At 43.0% G+C, this 12,658-nt stretch overlaps 1 protein-coding gene across 1 annotated transcript in view; it reads left to right on the top strand.

Moving 5' to 3' along the window:
* Positions 1 to 12,658, top strand: part of slc7a1a (solute carrier family 7 member 1a) — a 37,895-nt gene that overhangs the window by 16,421 nt on the left and 8,816 nt on the right. The window contains exons 3-7 of the mRNA XM_080748378.1: positions 1,739 to 1,921; positions 2,398 to 2,556; positions 5,952 to 6,126; positions 6,443 to 6,576; positions 10,599 to 10,821. Of these exons, the coding sequence (XP_080604504.1) occupies positions 1,739 to 1,921; positions 2,398 to 2,556; positions 5,952 to 6,126; positions 6,443 to 6,576; positions 10,599 to 10,821 (874 nt within the window). The remainder of the gene's footprint in view (positions 1 to 1,738; positions 1,922 to 2,397; positions 2,557 to 5,951; positions 6,127 to 6,442; positions 6,577 to 10,598; positions 10,822 to 12,658) is intronic.

Below are 12,658 nucleotides of genomic sequence, written 5' to 3'. Positions count from 1 at the left end.
CAAAATATAAGACTAATGCTGTCTAAATTGAGTCTTGGCTTTTGAATCGTTAGGGGTCTGTCCAGAAACTGGGCTATGGTGCTCTGTGTTGCCAGATGTACGATAATTCCGCCATATCACAAAAAAGAGCATGAATTTACTAAATTCCGTGACTGCTGATCCGGGATCCGGGTTGGCTTCTCAAAATAAGCCAGGAAATCAGTAAATCTTATCTGACCCGAGCTCTGTACATGGAGGCATTAAAAACACCGGTCGCGTCTTTCCAGTCCATTTCAGGCTTTTATTTGGGTAAGGACCAGGAAGTTGCCTGCTTCCACGTTTTTGTCTTATAGGAGTCTCAAACAAGGAGGTTGTTTCTAACACTAAACATGCATTTTCTTTGTGAAATTACTTATTTACACTTTTTTGGCTGTGTATGATAGTTTTCTTTCAAATACGATATTTCTGAGTGTTGCAAAATCGCTGCTACATCCCTTGAGTTGATTATGGTGATGTGGAGAGAAATTATGAAAACCCAGAGTGACAAGTCATCAGCAGCAGGAAAACAGATGCATTGTCGGAGAACAGACTGAAAAAGCAAACAGGTGTTGGAGTTCAATATGTTCTGTTTTATTACCCTCAGCAGCCGATGTTCGCGCTATCCTCCCTTGGGATGTGTCTGTTATCACCCCTGTCATGCCTTGGCCAAGGCTCAGTAGTCGCTAACCCTAACCCTAACCTTTTTTTGCTTGGTTTTACACATAACTCGGTAACGGAACGCGACGTGGCGGTGAAAAACACTATGCCTACACCTAAACCTAACCCTAACCCAAACCCAACCTCAGTAAATCTATGCCTAACCTTAACCCACACCCTAACCTTAACCTCAGTAAAACTATGGCTAAACCTAATGCTAAAAAAAAATGTTGGAGCGGCGCATCCATCTCAGTAGCGTCCTCAGTAAGAATGCATGGCTAGAATTCCCAACCCTGTAGTCTCGAATCCCAGCGTGACTTTTTTTTTTCCCCTCGTGTTTTGGTGCATGCGCATTGCAATGACAAGACCAAGGCTGATATCGGGTCTTCCCAGCTCCTGGGCGCTGGTAGTCAGACTCCTGAGCCTTGGCTAAGGCATGACAGTATTGATAACAGTCCCATCCCAAGGATATGATAACGCATGTATCAGGTGCCCTCAGACAAGATATTATATAGTGCAGCCCAGTGGTAGTCAGGTGTCATGTTAAGGTTAAAAGGAGGTTACATATTATGAAACATCAAAAAGGGTACATTGGTTAAACCTTCTGCACAAGTGCTCACTGTGGTTCACAAATACAAGGTAACTTTAATAGGAGATGGAGCAACGTGCAACCACAGTGCAGGAAGTTAGATGCTTGCATTCTGCACGTAACTATACTTGTGCAGGCATTAGAAAAACATATGGAAACGTATTGAGAAACACCGCCTGAACCATGCCGCACCAGACAGTAGATAAGATAAGATGTCTCAGACAGCGGCCACAGAGATCGCAGGAGGTCACAGGAATAAAGCAAGGGATAGAATGAACTGTCTAAGTGAGATTGCATTGTGTCCCATTCACAACACTGAGCCTCTGGTATGATAATTCAACATTTCCCATCTGCCAACACTGATGGTGCTGCACAAACTCTTGTCTGTGCACCTTGAAGCCAGGTGCTTGAAACCGTGCTCTGAAAATGCCTGCTGTGGTCCTCTCTCATGACATGATCTCGGTCATCTTCCAGGTCCTGCCATTGTTCTGTCCTTCCTGATCGCAGCGCTAGCCTCAGTGCTAGCCGGTCTGTGCTACGCCGAGTTCGGAGCCCGCGTCCCCAAAACCGGCTCAGCCTACCTGTACTCTTATGTGACTGTTGGAGAACTATGGGCCTTCATTACAGGATGGAACCTCATCCTCTCCTACATCATTGGTAAGGATGACCAGATGCATGCATGGCTAGGTTTCCTTTATTATGATTATATTATTACATTTTAGTCACAACTTCTTCACATATGCAGATTTATTTCAATGTGCACACACTCTTAAAATGGTCTGACAATCATTTTGACTCTCGTCCTCTAACACAGTATTAAAAACCAATGTATACAGTATATATATGACCCTGTCAGAACATTTCACAGCCCACTGGATGAGATCAAAGCTCAATGCTTACCATATAGGGAAAAAATACACAATACTTTACATAGATACCGAAGCGTTACCTAGATACCATAATACTGTAGAAATGCATTGTACGCTTGTGGAACGGCTATTTTCAGTGTGCGACACAATGCCCAACCAAGTATAGATCAAGCATAACCCACCTAGAACCCTTTCTCTCTCTCTCTCTCACTCTCTCTCTCTCCCATCTCTCTCTCTTTCTCTCTGTCTATCCATCCATCCCAGGCACCTCCAGCGTGGCCCGAGCATGGAGTGCTACATTTGACGAGTTGATAGGGAGGCACATCGAGAGTTTCTGCAGACAGTACTTGCCTATGAAGGCCCCCGGTGTGTTGGCAGAATACCCTGACATATTCGCTGTAGTCATCATCATCACACTCACAGGTAGGAACTAAGACACATTCTCTCTCCCCCTCACACACTCTCTCTCTCTCTCTCTCTCTCTCTCTCTCTCTCTCTCTCTCTCTCTCATTCTTTCTGTTCCACCCTCTTGCACACTGAAATATAGGTTCAGCCTGACAGCTCACTGTGACCCAATGCAAAGTTTCACATGCTGTGAAGGACAAACCCACAGACAGTCTCCGTTCAGGTGTATGCACATTAACAACTTGGGAGCCAAACTCGTTCAGTAACGAGATACGGTCACTGGAGGTCGCTGTGCCAAAAATGAGTCATCTCGTTGAGAGACGAGACAAGGGTTAACTTGGTTACATGCAGCTGCATCCGTTCGTGTACCCTGTTAAGACCCTGGTCCATACGTCATACCGTGGCTCGCAGAGAAACAAAATGGAGGATCTAGGCTACATACACTTCCATTCTAGGCTGAAACATAAAAATCGAACCTCTGTTCGAAGTGGAGCTGTGTGTGTGTGTGTGTGTATTGCAGTTGATGCTCAGGGCAGGCTAGATCATGTGTACCGATTTTTGTGACATTTGAAGAAAATATGTAGGAAAAGGAGCAAAAAGTGTGTTTTGGAGAAAATTCAAGATGGCGGAAAATCTATCCTGGCGCAAATGGGCGTGGCCTATATGGGGAGATGCGTCTTGACCCAAGGAATCCAGGGAAAAAAGAATTTTAATTTTCCGATCTACGGTTCAAGAGTTACGGGGCAAAACGTAAAGTGGGCCGTTATAGCGCCACCATGAGGCCGAGTGATGTAATTATTTTTCGATTCATTCTTAAAATCATTATGAATCTCCTCTCCGAGGTTTGAAACTGTAGCTCCTATGGTTTACGAGAGAAAAATACTTGAAAGTGATTTCTTGCATTGTCCCATTATAAGTCAATGGGGACAATTAACTCTCCTACTGCCAGATTATTTATTTATTTATTGGGTCTGGCGCCATCAAAAAGCGGCTTACCTTTGCGACGTTATAGTAGATAGACAGACAGACATTTATTTATTTATTTTTATTTTTTTTGGTTGTGCAATAGTGCACTTTGGTCTGCCAGGCAGCAGAGGGCGGCGTCATGCGAGAATGAATGTGAATTTGCCTGTTATGTGTTGAAGAAGAAGAAGACCATGCACTGGCCACAGAGCCTTACAGCCGGAGGAAATCAACAAGGAAGTGAATTGTTCTCCGTTGATCTAACGCATAATGGATTTTTTACACCATCACCGCGGAAAATGTGTTTACAGTAGACGGCCGCGCGACCCCTCATCAGCTTACAGTCATCAGACGAACGAACCGAACGAGCGCCGTATTGGCATCGAGGTTCTGTAAAAAATGGGGCGAACGTTAACGTTCAAAGCGTGGGAAGAGTTAAGCGTCGTTTTTTGCCGATTACGTCGGCATGGTAAGGCGGATCGGAACGAAAGGTAATAGAACACCATTCCCGGCCGATGTATATATTGTATATATTGCGCGAGTGGCGTAAATGGTGTGGCACTAGTTACGCGCCGAAGTTTAGGCTACACGGACGGACGGACGGAGACAGACAGACAGACAGACAGACCCACACACACGGCCACGTATAGGGAGCTTGTGTTCCACACAGCTCCAAAAACAGCTTTATCTATGAATAAGGTGCAAAGAACACCAGGGAAGCAGAGATCTGCCTGTTTTCACAGCGACACTTTACCGCGATGGTCGGCCCCGGTTTGGATTTTATTTTCACGAGCGTTTGTAAACAAATGGATCTTCTTCCTCAATCGTCAGTGGACACTCACGTGCACACACACGAAGCTTCCGAGGCTCTTCAAAATTAAAGCGTAAGTGAACGACGGCAGCAGCAACAGCTAGAAATGTTAGAAACCTTGGCTTTCCATGTGTTAACACATGCACACGCGCAAGCACACACACACACACACACGCACACACACACATGCACGCACACACACACACACACACACACACACACATACACACACACACACAGTACGGTACAGTATGGTCTGTGATGGTGCAAATTGAATTAATCTCTTTCTTATTATCACCTCCCTTCTCTTCACCTCGCTCCTCCCATTGCGGGGGGTGGTGTGATGCCCGTCACACGAGTGAATCACAGTCACACACACAAATCACTTTCCCATGCACTTACCTATTCTAGTTCTACTGCATGCATTTAGTACTGGTGTGCACGTAATCTCGGTGCAGTAGATTAAGTATAATAGTGCATCATCATACTCATAGAAACTACTTTTTCTATTATAGTCAAGGAAAAGAGTCAACTGTAAAACTATTGGCTTTAAATCATCAAGTCAGTTCAAGCTGTCATCTTATTTTGGCATGTTGAAGAATGATAGTATAAGCTTACTATCCACAATACCAATGTGAGTGTGGTGTGCATTACTAAACACAGTGCTTGTGTGGCTGGTGGTCTTCATTTTCACACAGGTCTGCTACCTTCCAACAGCTGTTCAGCTACCACATCTCTGGAAGCGTTGACAAATGTATCCAGTGATTCTGGCAGTAAAATGATCCCTTTTCTTCTTCTCAGCACCTGCGTGTTCATGAAATGAGCAGCCAGATGGAGCTTGCACTACACAATACTGACAATAAAAAAGAATGTATTGTTTAATGTAATCTTGACTATGCATAATGGAACTGACACACAGTAATTTCATTTTACAAGAAAGAAATTGGGTTGCAGGCCAGGCAGGAGGTTCGTACACTTAACGGGTACACATTATTGTGTATCATTATTTTATGCTTTAACTATTGAAAAATAGCAGATATACAAGCTCACAGCGCGGCACTGAGTGCCGCGCTGCGAGCTTGTAGATCTGCTATTTTTGAAAAATCCTGAAAATTAGAATTTTGACCCGATTCTATAAGTGTCTTTTGAATCCTTCTAAGGTTTTTTGAAAAACCTATGTTTCTATGTCAATCTGGCCAGCCATCGTCAAAGAAAAGGTCCTTTTCACTTAACTGGAGCTCAGTTAGTCTGTTCTTGAGAGACTACTGTCAGTGGTTCTCTTCTCAAACCTTTTCATGTGAAGGACCCCGAAAATGATATTTATTTGGCCACGGACCCCCATCTAAAAAAATTTAGTTCCAGGGACCACCCAGAAGCAAAATTTGAGTTACAATCATTCGCTTTGAAAATACATGTATTCAAAGATTTGCACACATTTTCATGACTTTTTCAAAAATAGCAGATCTACAAGCTTGCAGCGCGGCACTCGGTGCCGTGCTGTGAGCTTGTATATCTGCTATTTTTCACTGGTTAAAGCATTCAATAATTCTAGACCTACAGCCCATGTGACATTATTGCATCTCTCATCTCATTTCCACCCCTCTCTCTATCCCCCCTTCATCTCACTCTCTCAACTCAGGTCTGCTGGCGTTTGGAGTGAAGGAGTCGGCGATGGTGAACAAGGTTTTCACGTGCATCAACATCCTGGTCCTGCTCTTCATGGTGATCTCCGGCCTTGTGAAAGGCACAATGAAGAACTGGCACATCGACCCCGATGAGGTTTTGAACGCCAACGTGACCAACTCCAGCTCAAAGTGAGCTCAAGATGCATTTCTCATATCACATTACCAAGAAAAACCTAGATGAGTCCAAGGCCTGTCGATACTGTCTCCGACCACCAAACATTTTGTCGGAAAGGTCCGGTTCAACTACAAAATTACCCCGAATTAGAATTTGGAATTCTCTGACGAAAAGGTTTGGTGCTCGGAGACAGTATGGTGGACAGGCCTTTAAGTTAAGGCATAAGAGCTGATACTTAAGAGAATCAAAATACAGCCCCAAGTCTCTGACAGCATGTGTTATCTTTTATTTAATTGTTAATTGTCCCAACCCCCTCCTCTGTTGTGTCAGTACAACAGAGCCCCTGCCATCCGCGGAGAGGTTGGGAGTGGGCGGGTTCATGCCGTTTGGCTTCACCGGTGTCCTGTCAGGCGCGGCCACCTGTTTCTACGCCTTCGTGGGATTCGACTGCATTGCCACCACAGGTCAGAGTGATGATTAATTTATGCTCCGTCGTATGGAGGTGTTGCATGTGGAAAATAGCAGATCTACAAGCTTGCAGACACACCGCATTGTGAGCATAACAAGTCAGCTATTTTCAGCCCACGACACCATCCTACGACAAAGTGGCTAGAAAGAAAGAAAAAAAACCTCTACTTCATGTATCCCCACTTCTTGTAATTGGAGCTCTGTGTGTGTGTGAGTGTGTGTGTGTGTGTGGGGGGGGGGGGATTTCTACCTCGAGCTTGTCTGAACCTCTATGATCATTACATAAGTAGGGCAGGGCTGAAGAAAAAAAAGAAGGTGCCGTTCAGTGTGTTTGGCCTAAATCTGCTCCTGGCACAATGCCAGGCTGTGACGTAAATCCGAGCTGTAAATGATGATGTGTGGGGTACTCGAGAGGTAAGTAGCTCCCCTGTTTTTTCCGAGCTGAACTCCTTGTGCGCGACGGTGCCTTTGAGTTGGGAAAGAGCGAGAGTTTATAATTCTTTATGTACCTTTCTCCCGCCTTACCGCACTGACTCCCCTGTCTCTCATTTCCTTCCACTCCTCTTTTTCCTGCATTGCAATTGGCTGAAGTGATCCTAACCCAGGGCACTTGTGTGGGCATGTCTCTCGCTTACACTCGGGGAGCCCCAAGAACATTGCACATGACTATTTATGTGTTTGCGAGTGCCTGCTGGCTTTGTGTGTGTGTGTACAGTTTACAATGGGAGAGGTGACACTCCTGACACACACCATGAATGTTTACAACAGCCAACATAAACCACTTCCAATGAAAACACTACAACTCTCCCTCCCCTTTTTCTATTCCCATCAGTTTGTATTTTGTTTTTCTATTTTTCTGAAGTTCCTTCTCTCTCTCTCTCTCTCTATCTCTCTCTCTCTCTTTCTATCAGCTCACACTTATATGAGTTTTTAATAACCCCGTTCACTAACTGTTCACCCATAAGTAGCTGTCAGTCATCATGCATAGGGGCATATAATCGAGTCCAGGCCACTACAGATAGACACACGCTGTCATCGCTATGTGATTTGTCACTGCTGAACAAGCCCTCTGTGTTCTCATAAGGAGCGCTGTTGCATAATCGCTGCTGCTGCTGAATTAATGGCTGGTTTCAGTCTACTGGGAGAGCAGGAAAAATAAGCTCCTTGTTGAATCGGTTGTAAAATATTGCACAAAATGTTATCTCAGTGCATCTATTTGCAGTGGTTTTGCGTGGGTGCTGAAATACAGCCAGTGTTGCCATGAAATGGGAGCAATGTGTGTGACTTTCTCCTCCAGCCTTTTTTTAGTACAAACAGATGTGGCTAGCGACAACATAAACACACATTTAACTGTTGCTGTGTACTGTATGTTTGTTCTTTTTTTGATCACGCTTACCCTTAAGTCGTTAGCTGTCTTACACAGCTACTCTTTACGTACCTTCATGTATCACAATGGACAGTCATGATGAACCTAATGATAAAATGAACAGTGGAATGTAACAGCCAGGATTTGAACCTAGGTCTCCTGTGAACAAAATCAAGCATCTACCACTTATCCAAGGGGGAATCTCACTTGGCCGGAGGAGCGTATGAGCTACCCCCTTTGATCTTGGGCAGGGCTACTGCGTTGTGTTCATCCCTTTTTTGCCCCTCCCACCACTGGGAAATCTGATCCTGGTCACAGCACCAATGTAACACCCACAGGACTCGAACCCAGGTCTCCCACATGGGAAATCAAACATGAACCACTTATACTAAAGGGGACATTTTCCCATGGCCAGCTTACAACGTGCAACACCCGTTATAAGCTTTTAGATTTGTAGTTTCACTATTTATGTGCGATACCACACCGGTATTAAAGTTACATGTTTAAGCAATATCAATCATTGTTCCATAATCTAATGCAATCCAATCCACTTATTTATAGAGCACATTTAAAACAACATTGTTGAACCAAAGTGCTGTACACTCAGTGACAAGAATATACTAAAATACCAAAAGCAAAACACAATAAACATACCGAGACAGACACATTGCCTATATAGTGGAAACAGCAACTCTCAGTCGGAATTTCCGAGCGCCAAGGAGAAGTTTCATCGTGGCAGTTACCAAGGCACGAAGGCAGAACTGCCAGTCACAGCACGTACTCGCTGGACATGCTTACTGAGAATCTTGGGTAATGATGTCAAAGACGTTATTTGTGTCCAAACCGGCCACTGATACCCCAAACTACAGTACACAATGCTGCTTTCATATATAATCAGACCAATTGACTTAGTCAGTTATACAAAATCTATATGAAATTTTCATGTCCATTTGTTGAAATATATTAAACAAAATAAATCATTAAAAAAAGACTTATTATTAGTTATGACACAAACTCATGATGAAGTGGAGAATGCATGATCAAATTGATAGGATAAATGGATGCTTATGTTATGAACTCATGACCAAATGGATACTCATGATATAAACCCATGATATGGACCCTCATGAACTCATGATATATTGGATACACATGAACTCTTAGAATGGAGGTTCATATGAACTTTAATGGATGGTCATATGCAATCATGATATATTGCATACATACTTGTGAACTCATATAATGGATACTCATGTCATGATATAAACCCATGCTATTGTGTCTATTTCAGTTCAGGTCATAAAAGTGTATAATTGTTGAGATTAGGCCAGTCACTATTACATAATTGCTCATAGCAATTATTTTATATAATCACAATTCATTTGCATAATCGTTCCGTGTTTCAAAACATTTTGTCATTTGTTATAACTGCTACCGGTATGTGCCATTTTTGTTTACATATTGAAATGTAATTTTTATTTTCCAATATTCAACTCAACAAAATGAATTAATTAATTGCAGTTATTTGAAAGACAATTAATCATCAAGTAAACTTTCATGATGGTGACAGCCCTAATAATTGATGCTCATTGCTCACGATATGAACCCATGATATTCTGCTTGAGTATTTCAGTTCTCTGTCATAAAAGTGTTTACTTGTTGAGATATTACTGCGTTTGTGCATTCCTGTAATCTAGCCAATTCTTAACCAGTGTTGTAACAACAGATGTTGGCATTCTCTACAATTAATAACTTGCATGTATGTGTGTGTGTGTGTGTGTGTGTGTGTGTGTGTGTGTGTGTGTGTGTGTGTGTGTGTGTGTGTGCGTGTGTGTGTGTGTGTGTGTGTGTGTGCGACTGTGTGTGCGTGCGTGTGCGTGCAACAATACACAGTGTTGATTAAAAACAAAAACATTGATTGCTGCTCCTGTCAAATATCACTATTGAAATATAAATGGCAAAAAATGCTGTCAGAGTTTACTCAACATTAATGGAACACTAGTCCTTGCCCGTTGTTGTGGTGTGTACGGTGAGGTTAGGGTTAGGGTTAGGTAGGTAACCCTAACCCAGCATGCGGCTGAGAGGGTCCTTAGATTTTGATGCATCTCTAACCTGAATCCATCTGTTTGTGTATTTATTTATTTAGTGCACTGATCTTTGAACCAATGAAAAGTATTAACAAGTACTAAATAATACTAAATAATAACAAAATTGGATCCATTCATTGCAATAGGCCATTCACACCGAGGACTATAATTACGTAAACTAAAAATTATACTTACAGTATTTGAGTAAATGTACTTAGTACGTCATCAGCACCCACACCCTAGGTGGAGTTGGCGATAGGGCCTTTCTGTGGTGAGTTTGCTTGTTCTCCCCGTGTCTCCTTGGGCATAGGCCCTCACACAAAAACATGCAGTAGTCCTGGTTTCTATACTACCTCCCCCTAGCCAGCCGGGTGCTCCCCAATGTCCCCTGGCGCGGCAGGGGGAGAGCGGAAACCAGGACTACAGGTTAGGTAGTCACCGGGTGAGAAAAATGGGTTGCAAAAATCGTGGGATAAAAAAACATTTAAAAAAAAGAATGTACTTAGTTACTTTACACACTGTGCAAGTGCACTGATCTTCATGTCCTCTTCTTCCCTCCCACCAGGTGAAGAAGTAAAGAACCCCCAGAGGGCCATCCCCATTGGCATAGTGTCGTCTCTGCTCATCTGCTTCGTGGCCTATTTCGGCGTGTCTGCCGCCCTGACCCTCATGATGCCCTACTACCTCCTGGACGCCAACAGTCCTCTGCCCGTAGCTTTCAAGTATGTAGGCTGGGAGGGGGCCACATACGCCGTGGCCGTAGGCTCACTCTGTGCACTGTCCACCAGGTAAGTACTTGCACCTGCTGGTGTAAACACTGCATATTAAAATCTAATCATGTGGATCTCACTAGGGCTGTCACGATATGACATTTTACATGACGATTAATTGTCACTCAAATAATTGCGATTAACGATTTAATTGTGTTTTTGTCGTTGATAATTACATTTCTGTTTGGCTTTTAGGCTTTGAAGTTGCACATGGCAGATATGACACATACCTAAACATACAAAGAAATGATGGACTCATTTGACAACTTTCAACTTAAAAAATAACATTCTAGTGGAAATAGCCGATCTACAAGCTCACAACGCATCGCGATGCGACGCGTTGTGAGCTTGTAGATTTTTTACTTAAAAATATATGAAACATTTTCAACATTCACGATTATGACGATTATGAAAAATAATCGCGATTATGTAAAATAATTGCGATTAGACGATTATGTAATAATTGTGACAGCCCTAGATCTCACTCAGACCTCATGTGGTTAGATCGGTCGTATATGACATATCTTTGATGTATGATTCCATATGTTGACTTCCATTATACAATTTAAATGAAGTTAAATATTTCACCATAAAAAGTATAAAACATAGGTTGAAAAAGTGAAGGTTCTGTAGCCTATACTGGGTGTGCTCAAAAGACTGTGCTGATCTGTACAGTGCTTGCCGAGATTAGCTTTGGGCACACAGACAGACACACAGACCGAGCCTCTTGCTGGTGGCTAGACTCCTGCAGAGTCACACCGTTAAAAATCCTCAGTGTTAATTTCACTCTGAAAGTATACACGGGTCCATTTGGTAACATTTGTAAAACTCTGAGTTACAAATACATGTTTAAGCACACTGTAGATATGTCATCCAATATACAGTAGGCATGCATGCACATACATGTACTACTCACTGTATTATGCACATGCAAATGTGCATACATGTGGTGTCATGGTGTCATGACACCACATCTGGGACAGCAAAGTAGACCTGTATCCCCAGGCAACCACTGTGTGTGTGTGTGTGTGTGTGTGTGTGTGTGTGTGTGTGTGTGTGTGTGTGTGTGTGTGTGTGTGTGTGTGTGTGTGTGTGTGTGTGTGTGTGTGTGTGTGTGTGTGTGTGTGTGTGTGTGTGCGCGCGCGCGCGCGGTTCATGGGCCGACACGCACTTGCATGACTGTATATGAGTATATTTAACTCTGGAAGGCATTTGATCCTCTCCTCTAGACTAAAAATATGAGCAGTCAGCATTACACCGTATATCTGTGCCGTTATTATGTAACACGTTCACTCACGCCACCAGCTGACATCTTTTTTTTTATTATCTTAATCATATGACATGATATTTACATGGGCTGTGCATTACAAAGACAGACAGACAGACAGACAGACCGACCTTTGTTGAATCCATGGGGGAAATTATCATGGCAGTATCGCAGTTATGAAACACAGTACAGATATACAGAAAATGAAAATCCAAACAACTCTCCAGCTGAGATTTTCTGTATCTTCACACACATGAAAGTGATTGAACGAATCCATGCAAATGGTTCAGGTTTAATTCTTATTTGATGTATGTTGAATATGCAGTGTAGCATGGTGGATGTTGTTGTTTTCCTATCAATAATATTAACATCATCATCATATAACCCCTTACATTATCCCCATCTCTTAAACCACGTTAAATGATAGCCGGTAGTCGCTGGCTCTGATGTGATGTCAACTGGTGTCATTAAATTACCCGGACACTGCATGTGTAAATCCACTTCATCGGGAGTAACACTGTAATATCTGGTTTATATGAGGTCAGGGGCGGTCGTTAACAGGTCGGGTGTTGAGCTGTTGAAGCTGTT

Source organism: Nannobrachium achirus (genome assembly GCF_963921795.1).
Source record: "Nannobrachium achirus genome assembly, chromosome: 19".
Classification (NCBI taxonomy): Eukaryota; Metazoa; Chordata; class Actinopteri; order Myctophiformes; family Myctophidae; genus Nannobrachium; species Nannobrachium achirus.
The sequence above is the reverse complement of the archived record's forward strand: the minus strand, read 5'-3'. Positions and strand labels throughout refer to the sequence as shown.